This window comes from Ranitomeya variabilis, chromosome 5, assembly GCF_051348905.1.
Source record: "Ranitomeya variabilis isolate aRanVar5 chromosome 5, aRanVar5.hap1, whole genome shotgun sequence".
NCBI lineage: Eukaryota > Metazoa > Chordata > Amphibia > Anura > Dendrobatidae > Ranitomeya > Ranitomeya variabilis.
The window spans coordinates 299,086,107-299,103,746 of NC_135236.1; the positions used below are offsets into that span (position 1 = coordinate 299,086,107).

A 17,640-nucleotide genomic window follows, 5' to 3' on the forward strand; every position below is an offset into this window, starting at 1 on the left:
TGGTTTACCCCAACATATGGGGTATCTGCGTACTCAGGACAAATTGCACAACGTTTTTTGGGGACCAATTTCTTCTCTTACCCTTGGGAAAATAAAAAATTGGGGGCGAAAAGATCATTTTTGTGAAAAAATATGATTTTTTATTTTTACGGCTCTGCATTATAAACTTCTGTGAAGCACTTGGTGGGTCAAAGTGCTCACCACACATCTAGATAAGTTCCTTAGGGGGTCTACTTTCCAAAATGGTGTCACTTGTAGGAGGTTTCAATGTTTAGGCATATCAGGGGCTCTCCAAACGCAACATGGCGTCCCATCTCAATTCCAGTCAATTTTGCATTGAAAAGTCAAATGGCGCTCCTTCACTTCCGAGCTCTGCCATGCGCCCAAACAGTGGTTTACCCCAACATATGGGGTATCTGCGTACTCAGGACAAATTGCACAACATTTTTTGGGGACCAATTTCTTCTCTTACCCTTGGGAAAATAAAAAATTGGGGGCGAAAAGATCATTTTTGTGAAAAAATATGATTTTTTATTTTTACGGCTCTGCATTATAAACTTCTGTGAAGCACTTGGTGGGTCAAAGTGCTCACCACACATCTAGATAAGTTCCTTAGGGGGTCTACTTTCCAAAATGGTGTCACTTGTAGGGGGTTTCAATGTTTAGGCACATCAGGGGCTCTCCAAACGCAACATGGCGTCCCATCTCAATTCCAGTCAATTTTGCATTGAAAAGTCAAATGGCGCTCCTTCCCTTCCAAGCTCTGCCATGCGCCCAAACAATGGTTTACACCCACATATGGGGTATCAGCGTACTCAGGACAAATTGTACAACAACTTTTGCAGTCTATTTTCTCCTGTTACCCTTGGTAAAATAAAACAAATTGGAGCTGAAATAAATTTTGTGTGAAAAAAAATTAAATGTTCATTTTTATTTAAACATTCCAAAAATTCCTGTGAAACACCTGAAGGGTTAATAAACTTCTTGAGTGTGGTTTTGAGCACCTTGAGGGGTGCAGTTTTTAGAATGGTGTCACACTTGGGTATTTTCTATCATACAGACCCCTCAAAATGACTTCAAATGAGATGTGGTCCCTAAAAAAAAATGGTGGTGTAAAAATGAGAAATTTCTGGTCAACTTTTAACCCTTATAACTCCCTAACAAAAAAAAATTTTGGTTCCAAAATTGTGCTGATGTAAAGTAGACATGTGGGAAATGTTACTTATTAAGTATTTTGCGTGACATATGTCTGTGATTTAAGGGCATAAAAATTCAAAGTTGGAAAATTGCAAAATTTTCAAAATTTTCGCCAAATTTCCGTTTTTTTCACAAATAAACGCAAGTTATATCGAAGAAATTTTACCACTATCATGAAGTACAATATGTCACAAGAAAACAATGTCAGAATCGCCAAGATCCGTTGAAGCGTTCCAGAGTTATAACCTCCTAAAGGGACAGTGGTCAGAATTGTAAAAATTGGCCCGGTCATTAACGTGCAAACCACCCTTGGGGGTGAAGGGGTTAATAATGTGGAACAGCCTTCTTAAGTAGTCTTGCCTTTATTTGGACACACCTGCCAAACTAATTTACACAGGTATCTGCAATTGCTTTCAGTGATATAAAGAGCCCTGACACACATCACCATCAATGAGTTTAAATGACAAACAAACAAATTCTAACCTTATCACTCCTAAACTCTATGTGCATAATAATTTGGAACACAGTGTATACACACAATATATTTTGTTGCAATTCAGCAACCTGTTTGCTTACTTTATATAAACTTTCAGTGGGTTTTCTGATGTAACTGGCAATTAGGACACTGGCCCTGATATTGGACTCCTACTTCCTGTTACTCACATAGGTATTAGCAGTAATAGACTGACTCAGACCTAGATGTTTACGAAAATTGCAAAAATTATGGAATCACCGGCATTGAGGGACGTTCATTCAGTTGTTTAATTTCGTAGAAGAAAAGCAGATCGCAGACCTGGCACAAAACTAAAGTAATTTTAAATGGCAACTTTCTGGCTTTAAGAAACACTAAAAGAAATCAAGAACAAAAAATGTGGCAGCCAGTAATGGTTACTTATTTAAGCAAGCATAGGGGAAAAATTATGGACTCACTCAATTCTGAGGAAAAAATTATTGTTCTTGATTTCTTTTAGTGTTTCTTAAAGCCAGAAAGTTGCCATTTGAATTGACTTTAGTTTTGTGCCATGTCTGTGATCTGTTTTTTTCCTACAAAATAAAACTGAATGAACATCCTCCAAGGCCGGTGATTCCATAATTTTTGCCAGGGGTTGTATATAGGAGTGCTATCTAAGCATGCTTTGATCTGAAACTACACATCAGGGGGTCGGAAAACTGCAGACTATTAATGCAACTTTTTTGTTTTGTTTTAAGCTAAAGGTAACTAACCAATAACATGTAAAAAAGAAATGGTGGCTTAGGGGAGGGGAGTATCATTGTCCTATTGCAGTGCTGGGACGCTCCAGCTGCTGCAAGTTGTCCTGCTGCCGTACATGGCATGAGAGGAAGGACGAGCTCCTAGGGCACAATGAATAGATTTCTTATGGCCTTTATGTCATATTTGTCATATGTATTTGTTTGCGCCTCTATATTTTTAGACCTTGGAACCCCCATTTAAAAGAAAAAGTGGAAGATGTAAAAATCATCCTGCATATGTGGATAGCTCTATTCTACAGTAAATCCAGGAAACAGATACACTGCAGTTCACGGAAAGTGGTGGAACACAGCAATCCTGCAAAATATGTTTCTATCAACACTGTCCTTGATCCTTTTGAGTTTTATGAAATAATGGAGTCTGATGATGCTTCTACAATAAATACCAATGTAATATTACCTATGGGGAACAAATCTGAAGCTCTTCGCATTGAAACGCCAGCTAAATCGGGAAAGACTGATAGTATGAGTCTTCAGGATGAAACTCTTCCTTCTATACCAACAAAGGTGAGTCCACTGTATAGCCTAATGTAGTCCTGATGTATTAAACAGGATAAATGGTAGTGCTCACAATTATCAGCCTGGATAAGTTTCAGTGAAGTAATTTAATCTAGAATTGAAGACCTGGATGATTATTTGTTAATAATTATGTTTTTTTAATGGGTGGTGGGAAAACACAGGCGGCTGACTTGATCAGTTCCCTGTCACAGGAAATGCTACTGTATATATCGGGCCTGGAAGCAAACGTATGCATTATCGATTTTTGGTTAAAGAAACCCATAATATTGCAGGGTTGTTATAAGATGTCATCCATCACTTGGGACAAGGGAATGTTGAGAAGGTGATCTGTATAGTCCATATAGTTCTCTAGGTGTGGGCAGCTACTGTAATTATTCAATAGCTTGTATCCACTGAGACCAGTGTATAGAAGAGTGATTGATCATTGTATCCTCTCTGGCCCCAGGATTGTCATTTAAAGTGGAACATTTTTATTTCAGTAATAAGTAAGAGAGAACATGGTAAGTTGCAGAGAATGGAGATTGGGACATTAGACTGTGTGCACAAAAGGCAACTGGTTAAGTGGATGGGATGTGGGGGACAATGGCAGCACGCTATGCTTTTCTGCACATTTTTATGTGAGAAACATTTACTTAGAGTAACCCATAAATTAATAGTACACATGAAAATAAGCAACTTTGCAATGTATCTTATCAGGAAAAAAAAAGCATACAGTGGTGCCATTGTTTCCCACATCCCATCCACGTAACCAGTTGCTTTCCGTGTACATTTGAGTCTGTCTAGGGACTGTTCTGATTTCCATGCACTGCAACATGCCATGCTCTTACTCTTCATTGGTATGCTACCAGAACTAAAGGTGCTGGCATTTCCTTTCCCTCACTTCCCAGCATGCATTTCTCTTGCCAACATCCTATAGCTTGCCTTGTCTAAGCTTAAAGTCCACCAATGCTGTCCTGCTTGTATGTAGTTTGTCTCCCCATCATTGACCTGGCGTCCATGCTGCTAGCAATAGATCACACTTGCCAACGGGCAGTGGAAAGAAAGTTACACAGATGGCAGATACCTAGTGACCGGCACTTTTGGAGTGATTTTCCGGGCATAAGACAACTTTTTTTTTTTTTTTTTTTTTTTTTTAATAGTCATTTGCAAGTTGTCCATCACTGGCATCTGTCAAATAGGTGCAGACTGTCAGGAAGTGCAGTGACCATGAAGAAATGCGAGACAACTTGGCTAATAAATAGTGATTAAAATAGAGGGCAGATGTTTCTAAAACTGGGTACTGAAATAAAGTTGTAAATGGAGCTCTCTACACCTCTCCAGTGTGCTGAAATCTGGTAAATTGGATAAGAAAAAATTGTAGCATAATTCATGTCCATGTCCGCTTCAAACTGAGAAACCTATGAAACGTTCACACCTAGCATAAGGTGGCTCTAGTTTCCCGCATTAACATCCAGGTTTCCAGACGTTCTTGTATGTTGCACCCCTGCCACGCACGCAAACCCATGTGCTTTTGCTAGAGAAATCATTGGAGGGTGAGGATATGAAGTAACAGTACCAAGGTGCACCAAAGAAAAGGCCCAGGAAACTGGTGGTCAGGTTTTACACCGTAGCGAAGCAAATTGAGAAATCATTGTGTTCAATAATTCACCAATCAACTGTTAAGTAATAAAGAAATTCACTTAATTAAGATAAAGTAAGACGTCTGACAACAGCACAAAAAATTCTGCATAATGTTTCATTACAGGATTATAATATAAAATTGCCAAGTGAATTCTTCCAAATGTGTAAAGACAGTGCATTTTACAGTGATAGTCTTCAAACAAGTATGACGTGCCAAATGGCACCAACAAGCAAAGGTGCCCAAATCTCTGGTTCCAATGTCCCAACTGTGTGTTACATCGGTGACACCCACCTGTTTAACAATGAACTAACAGATAAATCAAAGAAATACATGGACATTGGTGGTTTTTCTACTAAAAAGGTAAACGATCCATGTGCGTCTCATAAGTCAGGGTATTCACTAGCCTTTCGGATATTACCTGTGCACAACATGCATTCATCAACTGTATGACGTAAGCAGGAATAAGCTCACGCACTGCTCGGTCTCTGCTGTCACAACAGAATTGTTAGGACTATTGATGAGCAAACGTGCTGCAGTAAGGAGTTATCTGAGAAAGCTCATGTGCTTACAGAGTGTCTTCGGCATGTTTGAAAAATGGGCTCGAGTCCCCACGACTGCATGTAACGCTGCTGTTCGAGATCCGCAATGCATGCAAGGATTTCCTGTTTGTTATGCAATCCCTGCATGTAATGGGCTGTCTAACAGCCAAGAGACATGCAGCCGCTGGAACTCTTAACATATTTTTCGAGCACACCGAAGTCACTCGGTTAGCACACGAGCATACTCGGATAACTCCTAAGGCTACTTTCACACTAGCGTCGTGCACTGCACGTCGCTATGCGTCGTTTTGTAGAAAAAACGCATCCTGCAAAAGTGCTTGCAGGATGCGTTTTTTCTCCATTGACTTGCATTAGCGACGCGGTGCGACGCATTGCCACACATCGCAACCGTCGTGCGACGGTTGCGTTGTGTTGTGTCGGACCGTCGCCACCAAAAAACGTTGCTTGTAACGTTTTTTGGTGCGTCGTTCCCGTCTTTTCCAACCGCGCATGCGCGGCCAGAACTCTGCCCCCGCCTCCCCGCACCTCACAATGGGGCAGCTTATGCATTGAAAAACAGCATCCGCTGCCCCCGTTATGCGGCGCATTCACTGCTAGCGTCGGTACGTCGCAACGACGCAATTCGTCGTTCGTCGTCCGACGCTAGTGTGAAAGTGGCCTAATCCAAGCATGTTCACTCATCCCTATTCTCATGGGAAGAACTAGTTGTTGAATCTGGTCTTGACCTCTGTTTATACTACCAAACTTATAAGATAAGATACCATTTTCTTGACATAAGAATAACTCTGCTGATCCTTCTCTTCCTATATTAAATTAGTTCAGTACTCTTGAATTTGTATTTCTGAGGACAGCAACACTGTAGGTTAGGGAACTTGATGGAATGTAAAACCATTCTGTCGTATATTGAAAAAGCCAGTGTCTAATCGCTAGCGCCAGCAAAAAAAATATTTGCAATAAAAAGACACAAGTGGCTGAAAAATACAGGTGAATCAAAATTTACTTTAATAAGATATATGCATCTCTACATCAGGGTAGTGCAAAAGTTCATGCATTTCGACAGTGCAAAGGTTTTACTCATGAAACAGAACAACTTTTAAAATCAAAATGGGTGTGGTTTTTATTTTAAAAGGAAGTGTGTTTTTTTAATTTAATGCTGCGATTAAAACGGTTGCACGGTTGAAACTCGTCAACTCTACCACCACCTCATTTTGGGATAAATATATGTATTAAAGTTTTTCTTAGTATTTTTTTTTTTCAGCCAACTTTTCGTCTTTTCTTTTTTTTTTTTGCAAAAAATGAGGATGCAGTTCAACTTTCAGAGCTTCATCCTGCACTCGTTTGTGAGGTAAAGGGTTTATAATCATGCAGGGAAGCAGTCTGTAGGCATGTTGTAGGAATTGTTCTCCTGTATGGATTAAAACATATTTTATTACAACTACTCCTTCATACCCTGCAATCGCCTTGGACCTATACGCTAGGGCCTTGATCAAGTTCTACGTGCACACTGTGTTCATTGACATAACCAAACTTTTACTCCAGGAAAAGCTCCCCAATGTACTGTACCGTTATCGCAAACCCCATTTATCAGATAGGTGTGTTATGGCCTCCATCTGCCCAGTATGTATATGCTGCACTTTCATATATTGAGGGTCAAATGTATACTGTACTGTGTATGTATTTGTGCCATGACTACCTCTGGTAGCCATCCACAGCATCCATCCACACTGTTTAGCATACAGTTGTTCCCAAAAGTTTGCATACCCCAGCAGAACTTTTGCTTTCTTGGTCTTTGTTCAGAGAATATGAATGATAACAACAGAATGTTTTCTCCACTCATGGTTAGTGGTTGGGTGAAGCCATTTATTGTCAAACTACTGTGTTTTCTCTTTTGAAATCATAATGACAACCCAAAACATCCAAATGACCCTGATCAAAAGTTTACATACCCTGGTGATTTTGGCCAGATAACATGCACAGAAGTTGACACAAATGGGTTTGAATGGCTACTAAAGGTAACATCCTCACCTGTGGCCTATTTGCTTGCAATCCGTGTGTGTGCATAGAAGCTGAGTGAGTTTCTTGGATCCAGAAAGACTTTTGCATCTTTCATCCCGCCACTGACATTTCTGGATTGTGAGTCATAAAGAGAGCTAAAGAATTGTCAATGGATCTATGGGAAAAGGTAGCTGAACTGTATAAAACAAAAAAGGGATACAAAAAGATATCCAAGGAATTGATAATGCCAGTCAGCAGTGTTCAATCTGTGATTAACAAATTTAAAATCATGGGCTCTGTAACAACAAAACCACTGTCAGGTAGACCAACAAAAATGTCGTCCCCAACTGCCAGGAAAATTGTTCGGGATGCAAAGAAAACCCCACAAATAACATCAGCTGAAATACAGAAAACTCTGAAAACTAGCGGTGTGGCTGTTTCAAGATGCACCTTTGAGTTGCCAAAAGAAAGCCATTACTGTGCAAATGCCACAAAGTATCTCGCCTACAATACGCAAAACCGCACAGAAACAAGTCTCATAATTTCTGGAACAAGATAATTTGGAGTGATGAGACCAAAATTGAACTTTTTGGACACCACTATGAACATATTTGGAGAGGTCAACAAGGCCTATGATGAAAGGAACACCATTCCTACTGTAAAGCACGGAAGTGGATTACTGATGTTTTGGGGATGTGTGAGCTACAAAGGCACAGGGCACTTGGTCAAAGTTGAAGGAAAGATGAATGCAGCGCATTATTAGCAAATAATGGAGGCTAATTTGCACTCAAAAGCCCGGAAGCTGCGCATTTGACGTACTTTAACATTCCAACATAACAGCGATCCAAAACACAAGGCCAAGACGACCTGTCATTGGCTACAGCAGAGCAAAGTGAAGGTTCTGGAGTGGACATCTTAGTCTCCTGACCTCAATATCATTGAGCCACTCTGGGGAGATCTCAAGCGTGCAGTTCATGCCAGACAGCCCAGGAATTTACAGAAACCTTTGTTTTGTGTGAACCTTTGCCTTGGGCATGCGCAGTGAGCGCTGCCCGTCCTCTGTCCTCATTTGCAGTCTAGCTGACTGCACCTGTGCAGCCGCTCTGCCAGACATAAGACACTGCGGGGCAGGATGTCTGGCAGGGCGGCCGCACAGACGCAGTCAGCTAGACTGCAAATGAGGACAGAGGACGGGCAGCGCTCACTGCGCATGCCCAAAGCATACGAAAAGAGCGCAGGCACCGGCTCATTTGAAAACAGCGCTGAGGAGGCGGCGCCCGGTGCGCACAAGCCCGGAGTGACGGCTGTGCTGCGTCTGATTAGCAAGGAAAGACAAGCCTTCGGGAACATTTCACGGTATGAGGGGGCGGTAAGTGATTTATATCAGCGTGTGCAGGCATCATAACTAGAAAGCCACCTTGTCAGAATGCAGCATTTGTGCTGCACAAGGTGGCTCTTTTAGTTACAAACGCCTGAGGGGGTGACAGGTTCCCTTTAAATTTCAATGAATTTATAAAAATATTTAATGCTGTTTGAATTTGGTGCTTTTTAGACTGTTTAGTCTTTTTTGCCACCTATAAGTTTGGCTTAGTTTTAGAGCAATAATTTTTAGAGAACGGCTCTGATTAATCAAAATTAGCTTTTTTCACATTGGTTTTGATGAGGGGCGAGGTGCTTGATGAGAGGTGAGATGGACTGCAAGACTCCTGATTCATTAAGAGTCACTTGCCTGTTAATGAATTGGATGAGGCTCGGAAGTGGCATGTATATCCGTGTTCTCCTCGCCCCAACCATACTCTAGTCAAGGACAGGTGTAATGCTTGTCATGCCACAGCTTACCGTGAACTTGATGTGTGCTGTCTTGAACGCCACTCTCCCACCCCAGCTCCGCCCACTTAGAGCTGGCCAAAATTGGTCTGAAAACTCAAAAGCTGCTAAATCTTTGCACAGCATTGCACAAGCATTTTGCAACTGTTTAAGCCTTTTAAATCTTTGAAACTGGGCTAAAAGCTAAAAAATAACATACTAAATGTTTTTTTTCATTGAAAAATATAGCTACATTTTGTTGTAGCTATGTCTTAGTTTCAGTTGTAGCTATACTTGTCTCTTTCAGTTGTATAAGACTGAAAGAAGTTTATAGAGCTATAAGGCTAGCTGTGTATAAATACTACCTATAACCTTATTCTAATCTGTATTTTTTTCTTAATCCTAGGCAAAGTCTAAAGAACATGAACATTTAAGAAATTTCGTTGGCATAAATGAAGCAGAGAAGTTAACTGGTTCACAAACCAATGTTAGTAAAATAGTAAGCAGCAATGTACATGACAAAGAGGGAAATGTTAGAGTGTGAATCTTAGTACTGCTGGACATACAAGCCATACTCACAGTGACCTTTTTTTGGTTCTATATTAGTTTAATGAGTGCAACCCATAAGTGTGGTCTAAGACCAGATGGGAATACACCCAAGTTTTCAAATAAATCAGAGATAATAAAAGTAAGACAAATATTGAATAAATATAGTCAAAGTGACCAACCTGAGGGCTGACGTGGATGAAGCCTTCAGGTTGGTCACTTTGACTATATTTATTCAATATTTTGTCTTTTATTATCTCTCTAATTTATTTGAAAACTTGGGTGCACTTCTGGTCTTAGACCACACTTTTTTTTTGTTTTGCTACCATTAAACTGTATTCCCCTACCTTTTTGTTTTACGGGTTGAAAGGGAATAGGTTTGACAGCAATATATTAAAAGGCCCTCATGGCCTGGATTGCACTGGGTACTCAATACTTCAATATTCCAATCAGTGACTATGTTCCGGTCTTTCAAATGCGCTCAATAGTATCTTTTTAAATCCGCCATTTGGTTGCAGAGATAAGGGCCTTTTTAGTTAGTGCTGATTTCCATGGTCTTAAAGGGCCTGTCCACTACTAGGACAACCCTTCTTAACCCCTTTACCCCCAAGGGTGGTTTGCATGTTAATGTCCGGGCCAATTTTTACAATTCTGACCACTGTCCCTTTATGAGGTTATAACTCTGGAACGCTTCAACGCATCCCGGTGATTCTGACATTGTTTTCTCGTGACATATTGTACTTCATGATAGTGATGAAATTTCTTTGATATTACCTGCGTTTATTTGTGAAAAAAATGGAAATTTGGCGAAAATTTTGAAAATTTTGCAATTTTCCAACTTTGAATTTTTATGCCCTTAAATCACAGAGATATGTCGCACAAAATACTTAATAAGTAACATTTCCCACATGTCTACTTTACATCAGCACAATTTTGGAACCAAAATTTTTTTTTGTTAGGGAGTTATAAGGGTTAAAAGTTGACCAGCAATTTCTCATTTTTACAACACCATTTTTTTTTTAGGGACCACATCTCATTTGAAGTCATTTTGAGGGGTCTATATGATAGAAAATACCCAAGTGTGACACCTTTCTAAAAACTGCACCCCTCAAGGTGCTCAAAACCACATTCAAGAAGTTTATTAACCCTTCAGGTGCTTCACAGGAATTTTTGGAATGTTTAGATAAAAATGAACATTTTAACTTTTTTTTCACAAAAAATTTACTTCAGCTCCAATTTGTTTTATTTTACCAAGGGTAACAGGACAAAAGTTGTTGTACAACTCGTCCTGAAAACGCCGATACCCCATATATGGGGATAAACCACTTTTTGTGCGCATGGCAGAGCTCGGAAGCGAAGGAGCGCCATTTGACTTTTCAATGCAAAATTGACTGGAATTGAGATGGGACGCCATGTTGCGTTTGGAGAGCCCCTGATGTGCCTAAACAGTAGAAACCCCCCACAAGTGACACCATTTTGGAAAGTAGACCCCCTAAGGAACTTATCTAGATGTGTGGTGAGCACTTTGACCCATTAAGTGATTCACAGAAGTTTAGAATGCAGAGCCGTAAAAATAAAAAATCATATTTTTTCACAAAAAATATCTTTTTGCCCCCAATTTTTTATTTTCCCAAAGGTAAGAGAAGAAATTGGACCCCAAAAGTTGTTGTACAATTTGTCCTGAGTACGCTGATACCCCATATGTAGGGTTAAACCACTGTTTGGGCGCATGGGAGAGCTCTGAAGGGAAGGAGCGTCATTTGGAATGCAGACTTAGATGGATTGGTCTGCAGGCGTCACATTGCGTTTTCAGAGCTCCTAATGTACCTAAACAGTAGAAACCCCCCCCACAACTGACCCCATATTGGAAACTAGACCCCCCAAGAAACTTTTCTAGATGTGTTTTGAGAACTTTGAACCCCCAAGTGTTTCACTACAGTTTATTACGCAGAGCCGTGAAAATAAAAAATCTTTTTTTTTTCCACAAAAATTATTTTTTAGCCCCCAGTTTTGTATTTTTCCAAGGGTAACAGTTGAAATTAGACCCCAAAAGTTGTTGTCCAATTTGTCCTGAGTACGCTGATACCCCATATGTTGGGGTAAACCCCTGTTTGGGCACACGGGAGAGCTCGGAAGGGAAGGAGCACTGTTTTACTTTTACAACGCAGAATTGGCTGGAATTGAGATCGGACGCCATGTCGCGTTTGGAGAGCCCCTGATGTGCCTAAACAGTGGAAACCCCCCAATTATAACTGAAATCCTAATCCAAACACATCCCTAACCCTAATCCCAATGGTAACCCTAACCACACCCCTAACCCTGACACACCCCTAACCCTTATCCCAACCCTATTCCCAACCGTAAATGTAATCCTAACCCTAACTTTAGCCCCAACCCTTGCCCTAGCCCTAACCCTAAAGGGAAAATGGAAATAAATACATTTTTTTATTTTTTTTATTTTTCCGCTAACTAAGGGGGTGATGAAGGGGGGTCTGATTTACTTTTATAGCGGGTTTTTTAGTGGATTTTTATGATTGGCAGCCGTCACACACGGAAAGACGCTTTTTATTGCAAATAATATTTTTTGCGTTACCACATTTTGAGACCTATAATTTTTCCATATTTTGGTCCACAGAGTAATGTGAGGTCTTGTTTTTTGCGGGACGAGTTGACATTTTTATTGGTAACATTTTCGGGCACGTGACATTTTTTGATCACTTTTTATTCCGATTTTTGTGAGGCAGAATGACCCAAAACCAGCTATTCATGAATTTCTTTTGGGGGAGGCGTTTATACCGTTCTGCATTTGGTAAAATGGATAAAGCAGTTTTATTCTTCCGGTCAGTACGATTACAGCGATACCTCATTTATATCATTTTTTTATGTTTTGGCGCTTTTATACGATAAAAACTTTTATAGAAAAAATTATTTTTGCATCGCTTTATTCTGAGGACTATAACTTTTTTTAATTTTTTCTTTGACGCTGTATTCGTTTTTTGCGGGACAAGATGACGTTTTCAGTGGTACCATGGTTATTTATATCCGTCTTTTTGATCGCGTGTTACTCCACTTGTTTGTTTGGCGGTATGAGAATAAAGCGTTGTTTTTTGCCTCGTTTTTTTTTTTTTTTTTTTTTTAACGGTGTTCACTGACGGGGTTAACTAGTAAGACCGTTTTATAGGTCGGGTCACTACGGCGATACTAAATATGTGTACTTTTATTTTTTTTTTTATTTAGATAAAGAAATGTATTTATAGGAAATATATATATATATATATATATATATATTTTTTTATATATATATTTTTGCACATGTGAATATTTTTTTTTTTTTACACTATAACATTGCCCCGGGGGGGGGGCATCATGTTATAGTGTAAGATCGGCGATCTGACATGCACAGCTCCTGGAGGCTTCCCGGCGCCTGCTCTGAGCAGGTGCAGTGAAGCCACCTCCCTGCAGGACCCGGATGCCGCGGCCATTTTGGATCCGGGCCTGCTGCAGGGAGGAGGAGGTAAGAGACCCTCGGAGCAACGCGATCACATCGCGTTGCTCCGGGGGTCTCAGGGAAGCACGCAGGGAGCCCCCTCCCTGCGCCATGCTTCCCTATACCGCCGGAACGCTGCGATCATGTTTGATCGCAATGTGCCGGGGGCGGTCCGTGACCACTCCTGGCACATAGTGCCGGATGTCAGCTGCGATAGTCAGCTGACACCCGGCCGCGATAGGCCGCGCTCCCCCCGTGAGTGCGTCCGATTGCTATGACGTACTATCCCAGATAGGTCAGATAGGCCCAGGTCACCTCGATGGGATAGTACGTCTAAGGTCAGAGAGGGGTTAAACTAAAAGTTATACCCCAATAAAATAATAGCCTATACTCGCTTCCCGTGCATGCTCTGTTCCAGTGGTGTCGGCACTCGTGGTCCCGGAGCTATGATGACACATGATTATCAGCGCCCAATCAGCGCTGACGTCACTGTCTCAGCTTTCCGACAAACTGAACATTAACCCCTTTCTGTCATTAGACGTACTATTCCGTCCATGTGGGGTGGGCCCTACTTCCCAAGGACGGAATAGTACGTCATACGCGATCGGCCGCGCTCACGGGGGGAGCGCGGCCGATCGCGGCCGGGTGTCAGCTGACTATCACAGCTGACATCCGGCACTATGTGCCAGGAGCGGTCACGGACCACCCCCGGCACATTAACCCCAGGCACACCGCGATCAAACATGATCGCGGTGTGCCGGCGGTATAGGGAAGCATCGCGCAGGGAGAGGGCTCCCTGCGGGCTTCCCTGAGACCCCCGGAGCAACGCGATGTGATCGCGTTGCTCCGAGGGTCTCCTACCTCCCTCCTCGCCGCAGGTCCCGGATCCAAGATGGCCGCGGCATCCGGGTCCTGCAGGGAGGGAGGTGGCTTACCGAGTGTCTGCTCAAAGCAGACACTTGGTAAGCCTGCAGCCCTGCACAGCAGATCGTCGATCTGACAGAGTGCTGTGCACACTGCCAGATCAATGATCTGTAATGTCCCCCCCTGGGACAAAGTAAAAAAGTTAAAAAAAAATGTCCACATGTGTAAAAAAAAAAATAAAAAAAAAAATCCTAAATAAATAAAAAAAAAATATTATTCCCATAAATACATTTCTTTATCTAAATAAAAAAAAATCAAACAATAAAAGTACACATATTTAGTATCGCCACGTCCGTAACGACCCCACCTATAAAACTATATCACTAGTTAACCCCTTCAGTGAACACCGTAAAAAAAAAAAAAAAAAAAAAAAAACGAGGCAAAAAACAACGCTTTATTCTCATACCGCCAAACAAAAAGTGGAATAACACGCGATCAAAAAGACGGATATAAATAACCATGGTACCGCTGAAAACGTCATCTTGTCCCGCAAAAAACGAGCCGCCATACACCATGTGCGAAAAAATAAAAGTTATAGTCCTCAGAATAAAGTGATGCCAAAATAATTATTTTTTCTATAAAATAGCTTTTATCGTATAAAAGCGCCAAAACAAAAAAAAATTATATAAATGAGGTATCGCTGTAATCGTACTGACCCGACGAATAAAACTGCTTTATCAATTTTACCAAACGCGGAACGGTATAAATGCCTCCCCCAAAAGAAATTCATGAATAGCTGGTTTTTGGTCATTCTGCCTCACAAAAATCGGAATAAAAAGCGATCAAAAAAATATCCCGTGCCCGAACATGTTACCAATAAAAACGTCAACTCGTCCCACAAAAAACAAGACCTCACATGACTCTGTGGTCTCAAATATGGAAAAATTATAGCTCTCAAAATGTGGTAACGCAAAAAATATTTTTTTGCAATAAAAAGCGTCTTTCATGTGTGATGGCTGCCAATCATAAAAATCCGCTAAATAACCCGCTATAAAAGTAAATCAAACCCCCCTTCATCACCCGCTTAGTTAGGGAAAAATTAAAAAAAATGTAAAAAATGTATTTATTTCCATTTTCCCATTAGGGTTAGGGCTAGAGTTGGGGCTAAAGTTAGGGTTAGGATTTGGATTACATTTACGGTTGGGATTAGGGTTGGGATTAGGGGTGTGTCTGGGTTAGAGGTGTGGTTAGGGTTACCGTTGGGATTAGGGTTAGGGGTGTGTTTGGATTAGGGTTTCAGTTATAATTGGGGGGTTTCCACTGTTTAGGCACATCAGGGGCTCTCCAAACGTGACATGGCGTCCGATTTCAATTCCAGCCAATTCTGCGTTGAAAAAGTAAAACAGTGCTTCTTCCCTTCCAAGCTCTCCCGTGCGCCCAAACAGGGGTTTACCCCAACATATGGGGTATCAGCGTACTCGGAACACATTGGAGAACAACTTTTGGGGTCCAATTTCTCCTGTTACCCTTGGGAAAATACAAAACTAGGGGCTAAAAAATAATTTTTGTGGAAAAAAAAAAAAAATTTTATTTGCATGGATCTGCGTTATAAACTGTAGTGAAACACTTGGGGGTTCAAAGCTCTCACAACACATCTAGATGAGTTCCTTAGGGGTTCTACTTTCCAAAATGGTGTCACTTGTGGGGGGTTTCTACTGTTTAGGTACATTAGGGGCTCTGCAAACGCAATGTGACGCCTGCAGACCATTCCATCTAAGTCTGCGTTCCAAATGGCGCTCCTTCCTTTCCGAGCCCTCCCATGCGCCCAAACGGTGGTTCCCCCCCACATATGGGGTATCAGCGTACTCAAGACAAATTGGACAACAACTTTTGGGGTCCAATTTCTCCTGTTACCATTGGGAAAATACAAAACTGGGGGCTAAAAAATAATTTTTTGGGGAAATTTTTTTTTTTTTTATCTTCACGGCTCTGCGTTCTAAACTGTAGTGAAACGCTTGGGGGTTCAAAGTTCTCACAACACAACTAGATAAGTTCCTTGGGGGGTCTAGTTTCCAATATTGGGTCACTTGTGGGGGGTTTATACTGTTTAGGTACTTTAGGGGCTCTGCAAACGCAATGTGACGCCTGTAGACCAATCCATCTAAGTCTGCATTGCAAATGATGATCCTTCCCTTCCGAGCTCTGCCATGCGCTCAAACGGTGGTTCACCCCCAGATATCAGGTATCAGCGTACTCAGGACAAATTGGACAACAATATATAGGGTCCAATTTCTCCTGTTACCCTTGGAAAAATACAAAACTGGGGGCTAAAATATAATTTTTGTGGAAAAAAAATATTTTTTATTTGCACGGCTCTGCGTTATAAACTGTAGTGAAACACTTGGGGGTTCAAAGCTCTCACAACACATCTAGATGAGTTCCTTAGGGGGTCTACTTTCCAAAATGGTGTCACTTGTGGGGGGGTTTTACTGTTTAGGTACATTAGGGGCTCTGCAAACGCAATGTGATGCCTGCAGACCATTCCATCTAAGTCTGCATTCCAAATGGCGCTCCATCCCTTCCGAGCCCTCCCATGCGCCCAAACGGTGGTTCCCCCCCACATATGGGGTATCAGCGTACTCAGGACAAATTGGACAACAACTATTGGGGTCCAATTTCTCCTGTTACCCTTGGGAAAATACAAAACTGGGGGCTAAAAAATAATTTTTGTGGGAAAAAAATTTTGTTTTATTTTTACGGCTCTGCATTATAAACTTCTGTGAAGCACTTGGTGGGTCAAAGTGCTCACCACAGCTCTAGATAAGTTCCTTAGGGGGTCTACTTTCCAAAATGGTGTCACTTGTGGGGGGTTTCAATGTTTAGGCACATCAGTGGCTCTCCAAACGCAACATGGCGTCCCATCTCAATTCCTGTCAATTTTGCAGTGAAAAGTCAAACGGCGCTCCTTCCCTTCCGAGCTCTCCCATGCGCCCAAACAGTGGTTTACCCCCACATATGGGGTATCAGCGTACTCAGGACAAATTGTACAACAACTTTTGGGGTCCAATTTCTTCTTACCCTTGGGAAAATAAAAAATTGGGGGCGAAAAGATCATTTTTGTGAAAAAATATGATTTTTTATTTTTACGGTTCTGCATTATAAACGTCTGTGAAGCACTTGGTGGGTCAAAGTGCTCACCACACATCTAGATAAGTTCCTTAGGGGGTCTACTTTCCAAAATAGTGTCACTTGTGGGGGGTTTCAATGTTTAGGCACATCAGTGGCTCTCCAAACGCAACATGGCGTCCCATCTCAATTCCAGTCAATTTTGCATTGAAAAGTCAAATGGCGCTCCTTCGCTTCCGAGCTCTGTCATGCCCCAAACAGTGGTTTACCCCTACATATGGAGTATCGGCGTACTCAGGACAAATTGTATAACATCTTTTAGGGTCCATTTTTTCCTGTTACCCTTGGTAAAATAAAACAAATTGGAGCTGAAGTAAATTTTGTGTGAAAAAAAGTTAAATGTTCATTTTTATTTAAACATTCCAAAAATTCCTGTGAAACACCTGAAGGGTTAATAAACTTTTTGAATGTGGTTTTGAGCACCTTGAGGGGTGCAGTTTTTAGAATGGTGTCACACTTGGGTATTTTCTATCATATAGACCCCTCAAAATGACTTCAAATGAGATGTGGTCCCTAAAAAAAAATGGTGTTGTAAACATGAGAAATTGATGGTCAACTTTTAACCCTTATAACTCCCTAACAAAAAAAAA

At 41.3% G+C, this 17,640-nt stretch overlaps 1 protein-coding gene across 6 annotated transcripts in view; it reads left to right on the forward strand.

Annotated features, from left to right (window-relative positions):
* TASOR2 (transcription activation suppressor family member 2) overlaps positions 1 to 17,640 on the forward strand; it is a 190,674-nt gene that overhangs the window by 123,027 nt on the left and 50,007 nt on the right. For 5 of the 6 annotated variants that reach the window (XM_077264467.1, XM_077264464.1, XM_077264469.1 and 2 more), the window contains 3 exons: positions 2,631 to 2,973; positions 4,730 to 4,966; positions 9,374 to 9,454. In XM_077264467.1, the coding sequence (XP_077120582.1) occupies positions 2,631 to 2,973; positions 4,730 to 4,966; positions 9,374 to 9,454 (661 nt within the window). The remainder of the gene's footprint in view (positions 1 to 2,630; positions 2,974 to 4,729; positions 4,967 to 9,373; positions 9,455 to 17,640) is intronic. The other variant, XM_077264470.1, reaches the window with a different exon arrangement.